Source organism: Thamnophis elegans, chromosome 4, assembly GCF_009769535.1.
Source record: "Thamnophis elegans isolate rThaEle1 chromosome 4, rThaEle1.pri, whole genome shotgun sequence".
Taxonomy (NCBI): domain Eukaryota; kingdom Metazoa; phylum Chordata; class Lepidosauria; order Squamata; family Colubridae; genus Thamnophis; species Thamnophis elegans.
This window is the reverse complement of record NC_045544.1, coordinates 51477358-51501545: the sequence shown is the minus strand read 5'-3', so window position 1 is coordinate 51501545 and position 24188 is coordinate 51477358. Positions and strand designations below refer to the sequence as shown.

Sequence of the window (24188 nt, the reverse complement as noted above, 5' to 3'; positions counted from 1 at the left end):
AAATCCATAATCTATCTATCCAAGTGTCTGTGAACTGGCAACAGCTTTACAGTAAAATTATAGATTAAAAGTTTTATAAAACAGTTTGATTTCTGTAAATACCATCAGGGAGAATGCCATTTGGATCTTTGGGGATAGATTAATACACAGGGATGAAACTATAATAAAAAATATTGTCTTTTGTGTCTCTTATCCTAACATTCATAGAAATGCGGGACTACAGCTTTTTACTTATGAAAAGACTAATTAATAGATGTTTCTGGAAATACCATAGTCCCAACCAGAGCTGAGAGAGAGGTAGGTATTTTTAGAAAACAGTAACTCCATTTTGCAGTGATCATTCTTTGGCTTGTTCCTTCTAATTTAGTCTCTCAGAGCCTCCAAATACCAGATTGACTTCCAGAAGATCTCCAGACTAGCTCCAAGTGGAAATGCATACTGAGGAGACTTCAGACCAAATTGGCAGATTTACCTCTTACAAAGGCTTCACATAAATGTTTAAAAACATGAGAGACAGCTGAACCCTATAGCAGGATATATGTTAGCAGCCACCAGACTAATCTCTCCTTTTCCTCCGCTACTGAATGAGATTTTCCATTCCAGAAGGAGTGAAAACACCATAACCCAATGCCATCAAATTTCAAGGAGCCCATACAAATATGATAATTAATGGAAATAAAGGCTACTGACCGGAAAGACCAGGAAGAACCAGTCCCCAATCAAGTCTTAATTAAAGTTTTCAACTACAACAATTATCCAGTTTGTCTGAAACAAACTGACAGTGAGCCAGAGAAACTATTTCTTCTAACTGTAATCTCACCACTTTCTCAACAATATTTCCTAAAAAGGGAAAGTTAAGACTTCGTGAAACTGGTCCAAAATAGCTGGAACCACAAAAAATCTATTCAAGAGGAAGAAATGTCTTTGATTGTTACTTAAGATGTTATTTTCAAGACAACCAACATTACTCCTTCCCTTTGTGAAACATTGACTCTCTCTCAGATCCAGCTGATCATGCCCAGCCAGATTCCTGAAGGAGTCAGCTGGGGTAAGGATGCAGTTTACAAGGGGCTAATAATACAATATAATTTTATATCCACTTTCTCAGAGCTAACAAACTAAAATTATTCTCAGATAATTTCTAAGAACCCCAAGAAACCAACTGTACTAGTAAAATGTTAGACAAATGTAGCCTAATGTTAGTGAAATAAGAGTCTTCTTGCCCTCATTCCTTGTAAGAGGGGATAGGGCCATTGAAGCACAGTTGCAATAAGAATAGAAAATTGAATGGTTTGCTGCCCATATTGCCATGGTGTAGACTCAAGTCTGAGCTCTTTTTATGTTTTGTGAAATTTACTTTAGGTCTTTCTCTTCCATTTCTCTATATCTCTGTGATTGTTTTGTTCCTTGGAAATCCTTCATAAACCAAAAAGCAAACAAGGGTTTAAAAACCAATCCCTGGTCACCTCTCTGTTCTAAAGTAGTCCTCTGACTACATATTCAGAAGAATTAATTCCAGATTGTAGGGAAAATCCTCAATGACTCATAAGAATTGATCTGGATCAATGAGGCATTGGGGTCAACTATCTTAAGCAAGTCCTTCCACTGTATGGAGGCTGACAATGTTGGCATCTCATCTGAATATTGGCTTGAATTAGATTTAATTAAATATAAATGTATAGAGATATATAAAATAAAAATATCTATGTATATAAATATATAAATATAAATATAGTATACATAGTGTTCTGCATGGAGCTGATCTTGAAGAGTATTTGGAATTTTCAATTGGTGAAAAACGTGGCTGCATGGGTAATAAATGGTACTGGCATGGCACATGAAACATCACTACTCCGTGAGCTGCAATGGCTGTCAGTCTGTTTCTGAGTGCAATTCAAGATGCAATTCATGGCTTGAGACCAAGTTACCTGAGGAACAGTCTTTTTCCAAGAGTTTCTACTCATCCAACTTGATCCAACAGATTGGGCATGCTGCAGGTTCCATCACCCAGAGTGTCAACTGTTGGGAACTAGAAGACAGGGTTTTAGCCCCTGCCCTATGGAACATTCTCCCTTTGGAGATTACAATGATTAGAATCCTGTTGGCTTTTTGCAAAGCTTTAAAAACTTGGCAATGTGTCCAGGTCTGGGGCTCTGAATCTATTAAGGGCTCTGCTAGTTGGTTTTACTATTAGTTGAATAATCGCCACAATTGCTCTTTATAGTTATTTTTTGGGGGGGATGTTTTTATTGTTTTAGAATTTTAGAATTGTAAGCCACCCAGAGTCACTTGGTTGAGTTGAGCAATTACAGAAATTGGATGGATGGATAAATAAATAAATAAATAAATAAAAATAGTAACATCTTAACCTGAGAGTGTTCTTCTAAACTGATATTCGTATCTCCAGAACTGTCAAATGCACTTTCATCACTTTCAGTGACACAAGGAAGGCTGGATGCTGGAAGATTTCCCTTTTTAAAAGTGGATGGTGGAAAGTGGCTAAAGAGATACAAATAAACATTTGTCTTAAAAATAAAAGCAAGCTAAATCCTCATCTTCTTGTTTTGAACATTTTTATCTCCCTAATTTTGATACATGGACTAAAATATCACTCTCACCATTTCCAGATATCTTGAAATGTTGATTTCTCTATTAAATGGTTGCCTTGGAATATAAATGTAATAAATAAATATTTATGTATGCATCCATTTTCCCCTGGAAATTGATATCAAATTTTAGTCTTCACGCATATACCCAAATTTTCTTCTGTTGCAGCAACTCTATACTTGTTAATTCCCCCCCCCCCAATTCCCTTAGTTCCTCACGTTAAACCAACCAGTTAATAGGAATTGCTATACATCTGGCAAGACCAATATCCCACAATCAATCAAATGACTTTGATTCCAGGTCTATAAACAAGGATGGTTTGAAATGATTTTTCTATTTATATATTATCTGGACCATTGTACATAAAGTATAACTGAAGAGTGTAGCACATAATATTAAAAGTCCTTCAAATATTAAAACACCATACAATTAACTGCAGAAATAATGTTCTATTGTGCTTCAAAAATATCTCTCAAACTCTTAACGTAATGTCAATCCAGGGGAAGATTTGATATACTGTATATCATGGTATATTTCTTTCCTTTGAAGATGTCTTATTGAAAATTGATTATTTGTCAACTCTCAGCAATCACATAGATTGACCTTTTTAGGGTGGTATGTCCTGAACCTGGCCCTTCGGGTATTTTAGAGCTTAACTGAGTCCATCTTGGTGATCAGATTTCCCAGCATTAGAGCCTTCTCTTGACAGCTAGATATTTGCATAATACTATAATTTGAACTTGATCATTTGTATATCAAATGAGAACTCTGGATTGATTTGTTTTATGATCCATTTGTTTTCTTGGCTTCCCATGGCATTCTCAAAAGTTTTCAGTGCCAACATTTAAAAGTATCAATATTCTTTGAATCCTGTTAACACAGGGAAAACAACTGCCTGATTAGTAGAGGTAGTACTCGACATGACCACAATTGACCTCAAAACAAGTGAGACAGTTGTTAATTGAATTTTGCTCCATTTTATGCCTTTTCTTGCCACAATTGTTAAGTGAAGCACTGCAGTTGTTAAGTAAATAAAATGGTTGTTAAATGAATCTGATGACTTTGTTTGTTAGAAGGTTGCAAAAGGTGATCACCAGATCCCAGGACATCATAAATATGAGTCAGTTGCCAAGCATGTGAATTTTGACCACATGACCATGGGAATGCTGCAATGTTCATAAGTGTGAAAAAGTCACAAGTCATTTTTCTGTGCTGTTGTAACTATGAATAGTCACTAAATGAACTGTTGTAAATCAATCCTTGTTGTAAATCAAGGATTGCCTGTACTTGATCTTTGTTGGGAGCAAGATGCTGACTCTGTAAACAGCTTAGACTGCTGTAAAGCATTATAAAGTGGTATATAATCTAAATGCTATACATACATACATACATACATACATACATACATACATACATACATACATACATACATATCACAGCATCTGGCTATCTGTTCCAAGGACTTCATTGCTATCCTACTAAGTGCTAGTATGTAGCATATTTCTTCACAGATGGTTTCTTTACCATTGACAGTTGATTCTAAAAGGCAGAAGCTATCCACCATTTCAATATTTATGCCAATTCTACCCTGTTTTCGCCAAAATAAGGCCTCTCTGGATAATAAGCCCAATCAGGCTTTTGAGCACATGCGCTAAAATAAGCCCTCTCCCAAAAATAAGCCCTCTCTGAAAATAACTGGGTTGTGTAGTCAAAATAAAATTCTTTCTCATGAGAACCAAGGATGTTCTCACACCTGGCTGGGGGAAGGAGGTGTGATGTCACCAGACTAGCGGATGCTGCATTGATTGGGCCATGTGACTGACTGTTTAGGCTTGGAGGAAAAACTTTTACTTTTAATTAGGTGAAAACCAGATATGTGCCAATTTGATCTTTCCAAATAAAGCTATTCTTTGAGGAATCCACCTGCCTCAGATTCTTGCTTGCGACGGATTACTTGGAACCCAGACATATTTCAGGCTAACTTTATCCACAGCTTGGAGTTCAGTCCTGATGGCTCAAAGTTGACTCAGCCTTCCATCCTTCTGAGGTCAGTAAAATGAGAACCCAGATTGTTGGGGACAATATCCTGACATTATAAACTGCCAGAGAATGCACTAAAGTACTATGGAGTGGTAGATAAGTCTATTGCTATTGCTAAAAAATGAAAAATTATCAATATGTAACAGAAATGGAAAAGTTCCACATATAGGAATTGCTATAATAGCATACCAACAGCATTATGTTGCTATACTGAAATAATACTAAAACATTCAAGCATATTTCAGTATTTTGGAAATCTAGAATATGTTGCATTTCTACATAAGATTTTTGAAATTTAACTATTACAATAATGTTTACATTTTTATAAGAATAAAATTACCCTGAAACAGACCTTTTTCATTTCTGTAGATTATCCCCATGCTTCTCAGGGGTGTACTATAATTAAAATAATTTTAATTATACTTTTTGCCACTACACAATACTGAATTATACTCAGTGAAGCCCACTGATTGATCTACTTACGTGTCTCTTGGTATAGGTATAGCAGGAACTCTGAAGTTCAGAAAAGGACTAGCAAGCTCAATAAATTGTTCAGGTTTTTTAATTACAATTTCTGAAAAGAAACAACAGTGAAATGCAAGAAATAAGCATCCTCTACAAAGACAACAGACTCAAACTTGTTCTCTGAAAGATCAATACATTTATAATATTAGGGTGGCCATTTCTATTTCATCCAAGGAGTAAAAATATATTTACCAAACTAGAAAATAGATTTTCATAAATCTGCATACACTAACTTTATATATAGACATACTGTATAAGAAATAGTTTCTTTAAAGTCAATACAACATATAATTAGCATCCTGCAAAATATTGTAACATATCTTCAGTCTATTCTTCAGGTTTAGTCTTTTGATGGGTAATTTCAAGACTCTTTACTGTAGACATTTACTACATGACTATCTTTAAACTTTATTTGCAGTGGATAACCCTTCAAACAGTCACAAAGTGAAATATTGTAAACTGAGGACTACCTATATACTATGGGACTAGTGAAGTTAGAGCAGGCTGTGTAAACTTACAGATTCAAAAGGAAAGTTGTTACATAAGGACATACATTTCTGCATAAAATTTACAGATTCAAGTCAAAGTTCATAAACTGTTTGTATGGTTGAAGCTTTCTTACAGCACCACCTGAACAGGCTAATCTGTATATAATCATCCAATCCTCAAAATCCATTTTTCATGGTGGAAAGACTTCAGACAGAAAAGGGAATTATTCACCTGTCCACTCATTTTAGGAAACCCATTCCATTAACTGGAGCACCTAACTGAATCATGACTGATTCCAGTTAATAATGCAGTAATTCTGAACTAAATGCAGTTTTTAAACTGCTTTCAAGGACAATGTAGGCGAATTAGAATATTTGTAAAAATCCCATTAGATTTTTCCCATCACAGCTTTTAGGATAATACATTTATTATTATTTGAGGTCTATTATTTTTTCTTGCTCTGTACATTACCTAATATACACACATGAAATATATTTCAAATAAATTTACTATGCAAATTACACATATGGGGACAATCATGCAAAGTCAAATGCTTCTCATTTTTGAATGCTTATGTATCATATCAGTACTGTTCTTGTGAACAATGTTGTAATCTTCAACATAATTTATCCTGTTGCAAAGAGTGGAATAAGAATGGCAATGGGGGCGGGGCCTGAGGAGGTTGTTGTTTTTAACAGCTCTGGATTCTTGGCTGCATTAAACTGTCTAAACAGTATCCATCAACTGTTTGGCAGTTTGATTACCTCTTCTCCGGGCCAAGGAGAAGAAGGCAAGCAAACTATGTTTGGGCAGCGCTCCAATTAACCCCACCAGAACATAAATCTAGGATGGGAAGTGGGAGCCGCCAGGGAAACATAGTGATTTCTCCGCGTCAAGGACCTCTTCTGCCTTTTTTGCAGAACGAAGGCACACGTCCACCCTCAGCTCAAAGACTGATGTATTACTGATTTCAAAGCAGGCAGAACTAATACTGGTGAACTTCTAATTGTATGTATAAATCTTTAACTCCATTTTTTTAAAGAATTCCTTCTGACAATTTACTTGCTAGAAATACACAGAAAATGGCGCCGAATAGCTCTGTAGGAGGGGTCAGGCTCTGACGACAATTTCTACGGAGCTCAGAACATTTAAAGATCACTAAAAGAGAAGTGATTTATTACCAAACTAAATAGTAATTGCTGGATAAGCGGCTTGCCTGGATTTACTAATTGGGTGGAGAAGATTAAATCTGTAATGGTTTCTAAGCAGCAAAAATTCCCCCCCACCCAATGCGTCTAAAAGCGCTGGAAATTCGCCTGCTCCTGGAACTAAATTACAGTCACTACTCCCCCCCTACCCCTGCAGGGGAGCCTTTGACCCGAGAAATTTTGCAAAAAGAATTAAGTGTGGCCTTAGCCGAGGCTTTAAAAATCATGCAGCTGCGATGGAAATTAAAATAAAGGAAGAGATATCTGCTGCTCATAAAGAATTGTCAGAAGAGCTAATGGATTCGGTTCAGACTCGGAACTAGCAAATTAGAGACAATATTCTAGGCTTTTAAGTGCCTATCGGGTTATGTCTCAGGAATTGAAGATAGATTAGAAGATTTTAGTGATTCTAATATTAATCTGGTAACGAAAATGGATGTGGTTCAACAAAAGGTTGGCGATGCAGAAAATGAAATTATAATGTTGCAGTATAGACAGATGGAATTTGCCTTAAGGATAAGAGGCCTCTAAGAGAAAAATCAAGAAAATCTGAAGCAGATCTTCTCAGAAGCCTTTGATCAATTGATGGGAAGGCCAGGAGGGAATTTTGAATGGCAAATTGACAAGATATATCATGTTAACTCTTGGCTTGCCAGACAAAAGCAACTCCCAAGAGACATTGTGGTGTATTTTGCTACGAGAGATATGAGGAATTTGATATTGCAAGAGTCTTACAAAACTAAGCTTCAAATTGGGGGTCAGGAGGTGACTGTTTTGAAGGAAATACCACCTAAAATGTTGAGATCAAGAAAAGACTATGCCTTCTTAGTTGATGAGCTCAAAAATCGTCAGCTACAGTTCAGATGGGACTGAATGGATGGGCTCCAGCCGGACTTGCAGTTACCTACCAGGGGCAAAGATATCGCCTTAACTCAGTATGGAAGGCTCGAGATTTTTACAATAATATATTGAAGGCTGGACATCCCCCCCCTCCTGGATCCAGAGAAAGAGAACAAGAAGGACAGGATAGACAGCAAGCCACCCAAAGACCATCAAGGCTGGACCAACTTCCTCTTTCAGAGCTACAAGGAGCCAAGGAGCAAAGACAAACCCGCGTGATTACCAGGCGAATGGAACAAGAGCTAAAAAAGCAATAAGCTTCACAACAAACACATGTTACCCTCCAAGAAGCCACAGGTCTTAGTTCAGAAGCAGTGGGTGGAGCCAGGCCGAAAACCAAACTTCAGGATTTCCAGAGGGCTCTTAAAAAGCTTCAGGGAGCTAAAGATGACAACTAAGTTCTTAACCTGGAACGTTAATGGTTTAAATTCCACACAGAAAAGGAAGAAAATAAATCACTATCTGAAACAATTTAAGAATGACATAATTTGCCTGCAAGAGACTCATATTAGATTAACTGACCAGAAATACTTGATTAATACAAGACTTGGACAACACTTTATAGCTTCTGCTCCTGAGAAGAAAAATGGTATAGTTATTTACTTAAGAAAGGACATGAAAGCCAAATTAATTGAAGCAGACTCTCAAGGAAGATATATTGCAGTAGAACTGGTATTAGAAGGGAAAAAGATACTTCTAATGGGAATATATGCTCCCAATCAACAACAAGATAAATTTTATAAAATGCTCCATACTAAGTTAGTACATTGGGACTATAAATCTTGCATATTATTGGGCTACTGGAATGGTGTTATGGATACCAAGAAAGACAAGAAGGGTCTCCGGCAAAATATCTGAATGCGAGCGAAATTACCTAAGTCCTTTTTCGATATGATGGATGATTTTGAACTGAGAGACATCTGGCGAGAAAGAAATGCAGAAGAATATGACTTTACATTTTTTTCCGATAGACACCAATCCTTTTCTAGGATTGACTTTATACTAACAACCAATGATTTGCTTTCTAAGGTAAAGAAGACGAAGATATGTTCCAGAGCCTTATCAGATCATAATCCGGTTTGGATGGAGTTGGAATTTGGGATGCAAGCAAGAAGGACTTAGAGATTGAATGAAAACTTATTTAGGTATGAGAAAAATATTAATGAATGTAAAAAATTGTTAAGAGAATATTTTGTTTTTAATATGAATAAGGGTACATCTATGGAAATGGTTTGGGATGCAAGTAAAGCGTATATGCGAGGAGTTCTAATAAATTTAAATAGGTTACATAGACGTAAACAGGGGGAAAAGAGAATTGAACTAGAAGAAGAAATCAGGAAGAGAGAACAGGAGCTAATACTAAAACCAAGAGACAAGAAGATTAAAGAAGCAATTACTTTATTAAGAGAGCAATTTAATATGCTGATGTCAGACCAGGTGGCTACTAACTTGCTATATGCAAAACATAACACTTTTTATAACGCAAATAAATCTGGTAGATGGTTAGCATATCTGATTAGGAAAAAACAGAAATCTTGCAATATATCGAAATTACATTATAAAGGGAAGGAAATGTATCAACAGGATGGGATTCAAAAGGTTTTTTGTTAATTTTTCACAGGATTGTACATGAATGACAAAATACAAGGTTTAGATATAGATGGATACCTGGATAAAGAAAAAATACCTATAGTTAAAGACGAGCAGAGGGAGAGATTGAATCAACCAATAACTTCAGGGGAAATTCTCCAGGTAATTAAACAGCTAAAGGTAGGGAAAGCACCGGGTACAGATGGCCTGACATCGGCTTATTACAAAAATTTACAATTAGAAATGGTAGAACCTCTTAAGGAACTATTCAATAAGATCCAAATAGAAGGGAAGGTACCCCCATCTTGGAAGACAGCCTTTATATCCCTTATACTAAAAGAGGATCAAGATCTTAGTCAACCAAAAAATTACAGACCTATATCATTACTTAATATAGATTATAAAATCTTTACTAAAATACTAGCGAATAGGTTAATGTTGGTTATTCAGCAATTGATTCATAATGATCAAACAGGTTTTATACAAGGGAGACAAATGAGAAGTAATGTAAGACAAATTGTTAATATACTGGAATATCTGGGAAAGAATAACTAAATCCCTGCTGCGCTTATATTTCTAAATGCCGAGAAAGCTTTTGATCGAGTGAATTGACAATTTTTATGAAAATAATGCAAAAAATGCAAATAGGAGAGCATTTTTTACAATCAATTAAAGCAATATATCAGGAACAAAGAGCTCAAATCATAGTCAATGGAAGCTTAACAGATCCATTTAAAATCGAGAAAGGTACAAGGCAGGGTTGTCCCTTATCCTCATTACTGTTTATCATAACTCTGGAATTATTGTTGAACAAAATACGGGATTCAGATGATTTACAGGGAATCAAGATTAGGCATCAAGAATATAGAGTACGTGCTTTCGCGGATGATTTGGTTATAACATTATCCCAACCACAGGAATCTAGTAAGGTTTTAATGAATATGATTAATCAATATGGCCAAGTGTCCGGATTGAAAATAAATTTAGGGAAAACAAAGATGCTAGTTACAAATATGAACACTAAACAAAGGGAAGAATTAGAAGGAATGACAGGATGTGAAATAGTTAAAAAGGTTAAATATTTAGTCTATATTTCAACCTCAAATGGGAAGCTATATAAGTATAATTATGAACCATTATGGCGCAGCATATAGACAGAGATGAAAAATTGGGAGAAATTACAATTATCTCTGCTGGGAAGAATAGCAGCAGTGAAAATGAATATTCTACCTAAATTTTTATTTCTTTTTCAAATGATACCAATACTTTAAAAAGATGCGAATTTGCTAGAATGGCAGACGGGCATTAATAAATTTGTATGGGCAGGGAAGAAGCCGAGAATAAAACTAAAAAATAATGCAAGATGTGTGTGAGAGAGGAGGTTTGAAATTACCCAATTTAAAACTATATTATGAAGCAGTAGTTTTATCGGTAATTAGTGACTGGATTAATTTAACAGATGATAGAATACTTAATATCGAAGGGCATGATTTAGTATATGGTTGGCATGCTTACTTGCTATATGACAAAAAGATAGATAAGAACTTTAAAAGTCATATTTTAAGGAATGCTCTACTGCGGGTCTGGAAAAAATATCAATACAAATGACAAGATACCCATGTGGGCAATTCCTAGACATGCAACATAAAACATAAATATAGTACAAAAACAGGATGTAATTACATACAGACAGCTTCTTACCTTAGAAAGAGGTGTACTACAATTAAAACCTTTGAATGTACTAAAAGAGGAAAAGGTTATTCAAACATGGTTTCAGTATGGGCAGTTACAGGCAAGATGGAAAAGAGATCAAAAAATCGGTTTTATGCAAGACGAGGATAACTTACTAAAACAAATTAGAAATCAAAGTTCAATGCATATAAAGAGACTATATAATGCATTAATAGAAATGGATTCGGAAACAGAATTAGTTAAAGACTGTATGATAAAATGGGCCCAAAATTTTGAAGAACCATTAATGTTGGATACATGGGAAAAGATCTGGGTAAGAAATGTAAAGTTTACACAAGCCCAAAATTTGAGAGAAAGCTTTTATGAGATGTTTTATAGATGGCATTTAGATCCTAAAAAACTGGCCTCTATGTATCCAAATTTACAACCTAAATGCTGGAGATGTGATTGTGCTGATGCTACTTACTTTCATATATGGTGGACTTGTAAAAAGGTTAAAGCATTTTGGATAAAAATATGGTGGATTATGCAAAATGTTCTTAAAAAAGGATAAAGTTTACCCCCCAGTTATTTTTGTTAGGTATAATTACTGATTGTACAGTTGTAAAGATTAACCCGATTTTGCATTTAATAACCGCAACTAGACTGGTGGTGGCGCAATACTGGAAGAAGGAAGACTTGCCTACTATTCAAGAATGGACAATGGAAGTAACAAACCTAGCTGAGATGGCTAAAATATCAGCATATCTCAAGGACCATTCAAACGAGAGATATAAACTGGAGTGGAGAAGATGGATTGACTATACTCAAAATAAATATGGGACTAAGAAATTTCATATAGTTTATGACTGAAGAAACAAGGAATCATATAATCTGTTTAGAGCTAGCCTAGCAAGGAGAAGTTAAAGCTCAAATGAAAGATGATATTAACTTTTTTTTAAAGTTTATTTTAGAATATTTTTGTTAAAGATTTATACCCTGTATTGGTTCTGGGAAGTCAGCGGGGGGGGGGGGAGAAGGTTGGGGAGGGTTGGGGGGAGGGTGGGGGAGGGAAGTAAATATTTGTAAAAGTTTTTTTTTCAAAATTCTCAATTAAAAAAAAAGAATGGCAATGTGGAATAAAAGAACTGCAGAAGGTATTTCTTTCTTAGTAATTTAATTGTCACATTGTGGCAAAGAGGTTGCCACACCTCTTCCATGTTTTCTTTCCAATTCCCTTTCTGCTACACAGCCTACCATATGAAGGGATCAGAAAAATGCAAACACAAAAATAATATTTTCTCTTGAACTGCATGTTACTAAAAGAAAGCAGGGAGAGAGATGTTATTTATATCTAATTATATAATCATTCTATTACTATTTATCTTGACCTCAGGGTTCCCCCTTAGGGCCAGGTCAATGGAACTTTAGTGGCCCCAGTGCCCGATTGTGGCTTCTGAATGCCAGATTGGTGTGTAAGGCTGATGTTTCTTGTGGACATTAACCTGCTCCTTGTTACATTGAATCCAGGGTAACTCTGGGGTTCATGGCTTCCATGGAAATCATGGCTCTGTCCAAATAACACATATTGGGGGGGTGGAGGGGTGAGTCAGGTATCACATGTTAGATCTGTTTTTTTAGCTTAGAACAATTGATTTGGCATTGGAGAACATTAAATGCAAAATATAGAATGGTTTTAAATACCTAAAGAAGCAGTCAAAATACATTTTTATTTTCACAAACAACCATTTTGCATCTCAAAAAGCAATCTTTGTGAAACCACGAGGAAAGAAAACAAATACCTTATATCTGGATTTAATCTTAATTAGAAATAAAACTCAAAGGTTGAAATGACAAACCTTGGGGTTCATCTGTCACAATTGTTTCCTTTTTCTGGCGTATAAGTTTCCAACGAGGTACAGCTGGTGGTTTTGGTGGGGCCACTAAGGGACCTGACCTTGTTCTAGTTATCAGTGCAGGATGGCTATAGATGTGGGAAAGACCATATTGTCGTAACTTTTCAGAAGAATCAGCCTGCAATACGATAAAAGCAGCTGGGTTATATACAAAATACAAATGTATGTTCACAGGAAACATTGACTCTATTATAAGACTTTGTTAGATACAAAGTTATTGAACTTCTGTTCTGTAGAATATTCTGTAGAAAGAGTAAAAATTTGTGCTAAGATTTAAATCTGAAGCAAGGTAATATCTTATTAATATTAACATAATAATAGAGGAACAGAATAATAGGGTTGGAAGGGACCTTGAAAGTTTTCCAGTCCTCTTGCTCAAGCAGGAGACCCTATACCATTTTAGATAAGCAGTTGTCCAATCTCTTCTTAAAAACCTCCAGTGACTTCTACACCATTTGAGAGGCTGCCACAAAGAAGGGGTTTCCTGCTTGACCAGGGGGTTGGACCAGAAGACCTCCAAGGCCCCTTCCAACTGTTATTTTGTTATTTATTAGAATTATTGTTGTTAATTTATTCATAAAAGGAAAAGTACATAAATTCTTACCATTTTCTCTAGTATGAAGATCTTTTTTTCAGGTACATAAAGAGGCATGTAGCAAGCATACACCACCATCTGTGGCTGCAATGGTGTTGCAGAACCTGCAAAGAACCCATCGAATCTATTAAACAGTATAATAGAAAAGAAATAAAGCTGTAGGTAACAACATAATATGAACTGATAATATCCCATGTTAAACATGGTGCTATAAATGCAAGAATGGAATTTGAGAAATGGGATAGTTTCAGTTAGGTAACTTATTCTGAAAAACACCAAAGAAGCTAGTTAAAAATAAATAGTTTTAAAGTTTAAATAATCTGTTGGGGCTTTACATTTAAATTGTTTCTATTTTATTCAAAGAAAGATACAATTAGAAATATTTGATGTAATTGACTAATGTAACTACCTAAAATCAATACATATGCATTATTTAGGACTAATATAACTACCTAAAATCAACAGATATTATTTAGGATTTTAAAAATAAAATATGTGCATTTCCTGAAATGTACAATATAAATATTTTTGTTTACTTTTTGTCAAATCCCTATTAAATTTTATTTTGTGAATAATTTAAAATTATTGGCTATTTAAAACACCTAGTACCATTGATTTTCTTCATAATCTTCTAAGCAGATCAAAGGCTGAAAAGTCAAGAAAAGTGACACAAAGAGAGTAACAAATAAGCAACAACTTTAATCACAAGAAACTAAGCAAGACCATGCTGGGGAGACAACTTAGCTAAGTAGGAGCAAGATTGAATGGAAAATAAATCTCCTAGGTTGAAAGAGGAGGTGGCCTACAGAATCCGAACAGGGACTTCCTCACCATAAGAATAGCATGTGAACCAGCAATTTAACTGCATTGAGAGTTTTAAAAGTGCAGTAGACCTGCTTCATTTCTGAAGTAGAAATATTCTTCAGAACACCATGTAAAATGAAATCTGGATCAGTATCAGATTGTATAATGTTGAAACAAACTGTGAAGTATCTTTGTTCGGCTTTTGACATTCATTTCTCAGATATAATTTTTTGCAGACTCACTGAAGTGAGGAAAAATATTTCAGTTCCTCATCAACCTTGAGCCATTTACCACAGTTTAGGACAGGAGCAAACTACTGTGCCTTTTTTGTAGCCTACAGCCTCTGCAAAGCTGCCAGAAATACTTTCTGCCCCTTAAAATCTCCCAAACTCTCCCAAAATCCAAACAAAAAACAAAACAAAACAAAACAAACAAACCACATTTCATGCTTTAGGTTAAGGAGGACAAGAAACAGGCTAGCACTCTGGCTGATTGATTTTGCAATGATGTAGAGAAAGCTGTGCAGCCCACAGAATCTCACTAATGATATAGCTGACATGACTGATAATATGGAGTGAGTCTTCATATTATATTCTTGTGACAGAATTCTTCATATTATATCCTTGTGATATAAACAAATAACTAATACATGATGCATCTTATTGGTAGGGTGTCATTATTGCTAAGAAGGAACCAGTAACCAATGCTTTTAACCATGAATTTGAGTTAAAACTGTGAAACGCAAATATTGGTCAGATAACCTGTTACTGACCTGCCCCTGAAGCATAAAGTAGAAAAGGTTTTATCTTGCACTTGTAGAAATTTGGAATTGGAGCTCAGATTTCAATTGTAAAATACATCTGCTAACTTCTGAGCTTAATAATACTTAATGATACTTAATAATCTCACTAAAACTTTGATGGTCAATGCACATATGTCTAAGATTTTTTATAATCTTACCATCAAGAAATATCTGAAGAGAACTTTGATAATCAGCAGACATTCGTGCAGAATGAGAAGCTGGCTTAAGTTTATCCTTTTCACCATCTTTGCTTCGCTTCTTTCCAACTTCTTTTTGATCTGGCTTTTCTAAAAATAAAAATCAGTACACTAATAAATACTACGGTACTTTGTCCCCGATTATAAAGGAGATCTTGTCTCAAGCAACAGATAGTATTGAAGACTATGGTCTCAGCTACCAAAAAATCTGTTCCTATTTCTGATAAGGCAAAGGTTAAGGACATACAGGTAGTGTCAGGCCTGCAATTATATTCTTTTTAGAATTTTGGCCTGCCACACTTTCTCTTATTTCATTATGCTGTTTCTTTAGTATAGTTGATGGGAGGGGGGAATAGACAGGAGTGAGATTGTGGAATGTATTGTTATCATTCTTTTCTAGAAGCTCAAGGTCATCTTTTGTCTCCGTATTTTCTCACCTGACCGGAAGCAGCTGGGTGTGGATGCCAGCGTGGAAGAAGAAGATTGGACCATGAGATGGATTGTGGGTGTGGGGACAAGATCATGAACTTTTAACTGGGTGGAATTCTGATGTCATTTCCAGTATTGGGATTCCATAGCATGATGCCAACATGTCTGTCTTATTAAATTGGAACTTTAAGGATAGTTTTGCCTTGATCTCTGATTTAATTCTGCATGATATTAGGAACGCTGACAGGTAGTCCTCAACTTATGACTGTAATGGAGCCCAGAATTTCTGTCCAAAGTCATGATGGTCATAAATTCAGATTCCCAAGTGACCAGTTCTGATTTCATTACCTTTTTTCCCCAGCAGTTAAGTGAAGGCCATAGTCATTAAGTGAATCCCTTTATTCCTATGGGTGTTTTAAACCGGAAACTGGTTTCCAAGCATCCGAAAGGCAGTTATGTGACCATGGAGATATGTGTGCAGTCATTCGAATCTGTAGCTAGATTTATAAGTAGCTTTGGGGGGGGGGGTCTATCGTAATTTTGAATGGTTGCTAATCAAACTTGCTTAAGGTAGTCCTCACCTAAGACCACAATTGAGCCCAAAATTTCTGTTGCTAGGCATGACAGTTGTTAAGTGAGTTTTGCCCCATTTTATTACCTTTCTTGCCACAGTTGTTAAGTGATTCACTACAATTGTTAAGTTAATAACACAATTGTTAAGTGAATATTGTTTCCCCATTGACTTTGCATGTCAGAAGGTCACAAAAATGATCACATGAGTCCAGAACACTGCAACTGTCATAAATATGAGCTGGTTGCCAACCTCTAAATTTTGATCATGTAGCCATGGGGAATTCTGCAACAGTCGTAAGTATGAAAAAGTCATATGTCACAGTACAGTTGTAACTTTGAACGGTCAATAAATGAATGGTTGTAAGTTGAGGATTACCTGTAAAATAAGATTCTGTTTTCAAGCAATTACAATGTTAATAAATCTTGCTGATCGATTTGTCTACATCCTACCCAAACACATTATATTATCTCAATGTAATGTATTTTTCCTTTGTTTCTTTCTCTTATTCAGTTATATTTCAAGTACTAGGTCTCAACCTTTTCATATTTTAAAAACTACTTTGGAATGACAAACAAATTAGAAGCAACTGAAGATGATGTACCTGCAAAATCCCTTATTTTAAAAAAATATCTTCAATTGAAAATTTTTCTTCCTGCATCCTAAACATTTTTTGAAGAAAACTACATTGTTGCAGTAATATACTTCAGCTGTGATTCAGTCAGGCGTGGGGATGATAAGCTTCATCTACTCTAGGAAAGAGCAGTTTCCTGTGCTGTTTCATGGTAGTTTCCATGATCTTTGGGCATACATATATGCATATGCTTAATGTAGATAGAAACAAGAATGAACTATATTTTTCTCCAGAGCTAAATGTATGCATTATAATATTAACGAAATAGTATATTGCTGATCTTAAATATAAAAGAAAATAATAATACAGTACAAAAGGACAGGAAGGTAACAGCTAGGACGTCAAACAACAAAGATGAGATTTGTTTGGGCATCAAAATAGTTTAGATAATGTTTTGGGCAATATAATTGAAAGGTTGGCATATGTATACCTGCTGGCATTTTTGAAAAACACTGATTGTCCTGAGCTTTTGCAGTCTGATTCAGATTTGAATTAGGGACAGAATTGGCTATGGACATCCTGAGGAATAACTTGTGGGAAAGATGAGTGTAATTCAGTTGTACCTGTTTTATCTCTTGGCAATATAACCTTGTTATTCTTCTGGTACTCTTTATTGTGTATCTGATAATGTGGACAATTTAAAACATACCTTTCCCAGGTTTCTCGGCTTTTTCTGGTTTCTCTTGTTGCTTAACAGTAGGCATAGTATCATTTTTTATTTCAGATGCTTTCAAATCCTTTTTTGCATCAAGTGATGATTTGGATTCAGGAATTGATTCTTCTGGTAACTTAAATTCTGGTACAATGTCTCTTAGAAATTCCCAAATTTTATCCAAATATCCAGATCTTTAAAAATAATAAATACAATATATATTTGAAATAATGCCTATTATTAATTTACTACAAATACGTGGCAGCTTGATCTTTTTGATCTTGGGGAATCTGATAACCTGTTTTTAAATAATGAAAAAAAGAAAAGCATTATATTTAAGTTGCATTGGTGCAGTAGTTGGAATGCAGTACTGCAGGCTACTTCTATTGACTGCCAGCTGCCTCCAATTTGGCAGATCAAATCCCACCAGGCTCAAGATTGACTTAGCCTTCCATCCTTCCAAGGTCAGTAAAATGAGGACCCAGATTGTTGGGGACAATGTGCTGACTCTGTAAACGGCTTAAAGAGGGCTCTAAAAGCACTGTGAAGTGATATATAAGTCTAAGTGCTATTGCTATTTAGCTAAAAAGTAAGAAAATGATCAAGTGAGCAGAACTTACTAAAATTCGACATATGTAAAATGAGCAATACATACAATAAAATATAGTTTCCCTCTACATATACATAGTTACATACAGCTATAAATTAATTTCAAATTGATTCAATGTACCATTATTTAACAAATAGTGTGCAGAAACATTAAATATTATATAAAAAGCAATAGTGATAGTTTTACATTATACTCCAGAGAAGACAAACACTATGGAGGACTGGAATCCAGTCAGTCATACTCAGAATAATTTGACAACAATAACTCTTAACTTTTAGTAACTCATTATTAAATTTTCAAAATATGAGGAACATATATTAAAATCTGGACTTTTACATAAGTTATCTTTGCATTCATTGATTCATTTTATATGGTCACCCATTTGCCATGTGACTGAAGTTAGCTAACAAGTATTAAAAATTCACAATATACGACATAATCTGTTTAGAGTTAGCCTAGCAAAGAGGAGTTAAAGCTCAAATGATAGAGGACATTAACTTTTTACTTTTAAGTTTATTTTAGAATATTTTTGTTAAAGATTTATACCCTGTATTGGTTCTGGGAAGTCAGGGGAGGGAAGGTTGGGAGGGGTGGGGTTTGGGTGGGGAGGGTAGGGGGAAGGAAGTAAACATTTGTAAAAGTTTTTTTTCAAAATTTTCAATAACAAAAATCACAATATAAAAATAAGATAAAATAAAAGAATAAAACACAACTGTCCTGGGCATAAAACATATCTAAGTATAATGGACCTGAATCTATGCCTGGGAAAAGAACCTAGTTTTTAAAGCCTTCTAAAGGCTCACAGTATCAAGAATATCTGACTCTTGGGGAAGGGCATGGTTCCCAAGGACAGCTGCTGCAGCAGAGAAAGCATGCCTCCTGACTCCTATAAAATGATACTATTTAATTGATGAGACTCAGAACATGCCAGCTCTATCAAAACTTGTGAAATCATGGATTTTTTACCCAAAGGCCCAATGTACAAAATAACTATAGACAGTACGTGCAATACTTTAAAAGTATATATTATAAAAAGTAGAACTTACTGGAGAGGAATAATTTCTGGTATCCATCCAGTAAGTGCATGAAGAACTGTAAATTCTCCTAGTTCTCTTTTTCCGACCTCATTTATACTATGAAACATAAAAATATGACTATAAACATATGTACATTATATTCTACAAGCTCAATTTTTCATGTTTCATGTACAATCTTTAGCCCCTGAAAATGTACAACCAACGAAAATTTATTTCTTGAGTACTATAGTTATAAAAAGTTAAATATCTAGGTTGAATCTTCTAACATACGGTATAGGTGCTAGTCGTCACTTATAAAGCCCTACATGGTATTGGACCTGGGTACTTGAGAGACGGCCTTCTGCCAATTACCTCCCATAGACCCATTAGATCCCACAGATTAGGCCTCCTCCGAATTCCATCTACCGGCCAATGCCGGCTGTCGACCACCTGGAGGAGGGCCTTCTCTGTTGCTGCTCCGGCCCTCTGGAACGATCTCCCTGTGGAGATTCGGACCCTCGCCACCCTTCAGGCCTTCCGTATAGTCATTAAGACCTGGCTGTCCCAGCAGGCCTGGGGTTGTTGAGTTCTACCCCTACTCGAATTGGTTGTGCTTGTTGTGTTTTTTAAATTGTCTGTATTGTTGTCTTATTTTTTGTCTTACTTTTTTGTATTTGTTCCCCTCCCCTTGGCTCTTGTTCAGCTGCCCTGAGTCCCTTTGGGAATAGGGCAGCATACAAGTCGAATAAATCCAATCCAATCTCACATCTACATTGCTGAACAACTCAGATTCTCATAGGTCTAAATAAATCAGAACAGAAAAAAGAAGCAGGACCTTTAATCTTAAAATTTAAGATTAAATAGCACATGGATGAGGTTGCAAAAAAATAATAATATCTAGATGACCTAATTATAATTTTTAGCAAAACAACAAATATATGCTGTGCTTAAAAATGCATGTAAATAAATATGGTAGTGTGTAAAATAGTTTTTTGCAAAGTAAGCATATATGCCATCACCCTGAGAATGTGGAATCTAAATATTGCCACTGTAGCAGCTATTTTTCATTGGAGCCTTTTACATTTGTATGTGTCCTACTGTTTTACATGGTTGCTATATAACTATATATTGTACCTAGCATAATTTGAGTTATTCAGATATAACTTTAACTTGCACTAGCATTGCTTCAGTACCCTTTTGTTTAATAAACAATGCCCCTAGAAGCCATTCCTTCCAAACAGAAGGTTAAAATTTAAAATGCAACTGCATCTACACAAACAGAATGAAGTTTTCTACTTCTTTATTATCCTATGCATTGCAAAAAATTTAGTACAATAGTACCTCAGTCCTCATCGGTAATTTGTTCTGGAAGATGTGCCAAATACTAAAACCAATGGGTACTAAGAATACCACGCAACCTGCTATTTTGGCCAGAAGAAATAATGAGTCACAAGGCAGCAGGTTCTCCCTTGCAAGTCAACTACTGGGAGAAAGATGAGCACTGGGACAAGATTCCTGCTTCAAAATATGTTGAATACCAAATTCAATGAGTTTTGAAGCAGTTGAGTGTCGAAATATGACCGTACTAGTATTTGAGGGGTGCTCCAAATATGTTTGAATAGAATAGAGAATTTGAAGAGTTCATCTAAGACTTTAATGTTTTTGTACAATAATACTATATATACCATATATATATATAAATACTATATTTATACTGCCTTCCATTGAAGCTGAGAAGATTCCAAGGGTTAACAAAAGGTTCAGGAAGATAATTAGTTGATTAATTCAGAAAAAATAAGCATCCTCTCTGTATTAGGTTCTGGCTTTGCTTCTTTTTTTAATCTCAAAACAGGAAAACATACTCATTGTTTGCTAATTTAATGATGGCTTTGGATAATATCAGTGGCCAAAGTTCAATTTCACATGTTGTGGTGGGAAGCAGCATGACATTGTCTTCACTGAAAGGTATGCTGTCATCCACAATTATCTTTCTCCAACATCCCTAAAAAAAGGAAATCAAATATTATGGGGTAGTAATGAGAAATTGACTCATTATAAAAATCTTCTCAACCTTCTCAAAGGTTGACACTCATTATAATTTCACTAAACAGAAAGAACAATATGAAAATTCAGTGAAATCCATGTATAAAACACATGTATAATACAGCGAGTAATTTTTAAAAAAAATCATCTATAGGAGGGTACTGATGAGCTATCCTCAACTGGCCACATTCTTGTGTCTTTTACCATGGCAAAAATACGTTTTTATTCTTTCAGATATTACTAGACAGCACGTTCTCTTGTTAGAAGCCATAACAAACAAATAGGTTGCCATCATTTTTTATGACAACCGAAATATAATGACAGCATGGATTTATCAGTATAGATTAACTTAACTGAACACAGGAAAGGCAGTGATGAATGACTAAAGCATATGACTGTTTGAGTACTTGTATGTGTGCTAAAGGAAGTATATGGAAAATTACCAAGTGTGCCCAAATGCAACTTGTGAACATTATTTAACAAACTCAGTGATGGCTTTTTTTAACAATCTTACTGATATTGTGACAATTGCACTTTCTACTTAGCCTCTGCCTATATTTCTAGCCAATAAGGTACTTTTTTTACAACATTATTTCCACAAATAAGTCTCCATGGCAAGAAATAATCTGAATCTGTATTCAATATATTCAGGCATTGTTACATGTTAAACAAGTTTTTCTCAACCAAGGTTCCAGAGAAGAGATCATGTTTAAAGAAAAGATAACCAGCATTTTTTGAACATTGTTAGTGCCAGTGGTGGGACACGACTGGTATGCCCTGGTACTGGCATTCCAGTGCCTACTAGGAGCACCAGGTACCGTTCCGCCCTCCTTACTTGTATTTGAGCCGATCGGGGCTTACGCGCACATGCACGGAGCATATGTGCCTGCACAATGCTCCGCCAAGCAGCTGGAGTGTCGCGGGTGGTAAGTACACATACGTGTGCTGTGCGCGTGCTGCACGTGTGCATGTGGTGGATGCCCGGCCCCGTTCCACCATACCAGTTGCAATGGGATCCAGAACCCACCACTAGTTAGTGCTTATAGTGGTGGAAACTTTTAAGCACCAGGACTCAGGTGGCCTGTTCTTTTGCTATTGTTCTATATATTATAAAACATGAATTGTGTGAGAATTGAATTATATTGTGAGTTTTTCATATTTTTGTGAAAGATATAATAATTGTTTATTTGTTCCCTAAGATTGAAAATTTTTTCAATGGTTTCCCCAGGACAAAAAAAGATTGAGAAATGTTATGTTACAGAGAGCCTATATTTCCCTAAGCCAAATGTAGTACAATAAAATAGTATAAGAGAAAATAATTGTTAAAACATTTAAGAGGGATCGAAATAAGGAGTCTGTAGGTGGAAGGCTATTTCAAGAGACTCTATGATTTTATACTGAATATATCTGTGATACTTTTTTCCTATTGAATGTGCTACAACAGATTACTGGACTACTCATGATCTCCTGAAATATGTAAATATGTAAGGCTCTGATGCATTCTAGCAAACACTGTGTAGTAGGGGTGTGCAAAACATTCAGAAGGGAAGAATACTTCCTGCCTTTTCAAACCCACAAGACAGCTATGTCATGCATCTGAGGTGCACTTTTAAATGCATGTATTTAAGGTTTACTGTAAAGTGATCAAAGTCAATCATACTTAAAATATACAGTATATCTAGACTTTGATATTTTCATTCATCCTAGATTATATGAATGCGTAATAACATAAAAACTTTGTGCACTAATTTCAGCTCTTATGCAATAAAAGATACTCTGTGAGTTATACAATAATAGTTAAACAGTAGCATGATTTCTTAATAGCAGTCACTATTCCCGATTGTTCCTTTTCTATGGATAGTTAAATAAGCAACAAAATTCATTTAAACAACTGTAGAAAAAGTTTATTATAATATATAAGATACAGATAGATGATCACTTACCATCCAGAAGAGTTTTACCACATATTTTCCATAGCTATTATACAATGGCATATGACCTTTGATTGCTTTGCATAATGAATAGATGTGTTCCCATGGCTTCCACAGTACTGGAGGTACTTCATTAGCATTAGCTTTAGCTTCAACACTTAAAGCAGTTGTATTGTGCAACTTCCAAACTGCATATATTTCACTTATTATCCATCGCATCAACTGAAGCCAGATGTGGAAAGAAATAAGAGACGTTAGTTGAGCTCTGGCATTCACATTATTTCCATGAATAAATGAAAGTAGACTAACTATTCTGATATATCCTATAGGTATCTACACTATAGATATAGATATCTACACTATATCTATGCTACACATCCTCTTCATGACCTATTTTCCTTGTTACCTTCTGGGAGGAGGCTTTGTGGTACCCGAAGCAGAACATCTAGATTAAGTCACAGTTTTATTCCATATAGCATCAACCTTGTGAATTCTCAAGCTTCCTATTTCCTCTATGTATTCAAAATGGACAGTGATTAATGTATGTATGTATGTATGTACATATATGTATGGATCAGAGGTGGGTTGATAATTTTTTTACTACCAGTTTGGGCGCGCTCCTATGCGCGCACACGCCGCTTCTGCGCAGAAGCATCTGGGTGGGTGGGTGGAGCCTCCTGCCGCCGCTACTACTGGTTCTACCGGCCCCAATCAGGGCCAAAGCAGCAGCAACCCACCTCTGGTGTGTGTGTGTGTGTGTGTGCGTGTGTGTGTGTTTCCTTAAAATTGGAAACAAATGTTGATAATCCCTATATGGAAGAGGAGAAGGTACTATAACTCATGGAGGCTGAATGAAAACCATAGCTCTAAACATAATGTTCACTCAGTTTCATAATAAGAAGCTGTGATATACAGTATAAAGTCTTTAGATAACGATATTCATTTCTAGTTCCTAGTA

At 35.5% G+C, this 24188-nt stretch overlaps 1 protein-coding gene across 1 annotated transcript in view; it reads right to left on the bottom strand.

Annotated features, from left to right (window-relative positions):
* The window catches only part of ADGB (androglobin), a 112432-nt gene that overhangs the window by 76684 nt on the left and 11560 nt on the right, over positions 1 to 24188 (bottom strand). The window contains 9 exon segments of the mRNA XM_032217185.1: positions 2370 to 2499; positions 5131 to 5221; positions 12890 to 13064; positions 13551 to 13645; positions 15306 to 15434; positions 17628 to 17824; positions 19287 to 19373; positions 21119 to 21258; positions 23243 to 23452. Of these exon segments, the coding sequence (XP_032073076.1) occupies positions 2370 to 2499; positions 5131 to 5221; positions 12890 to 13064; positions 13551 to 13645; positions 15306 to 15434; positions 17628 to 17824; positions 19287 to 19373; positions 21119 to 21258; positions 23243 to 23452 (1254 nt within the window).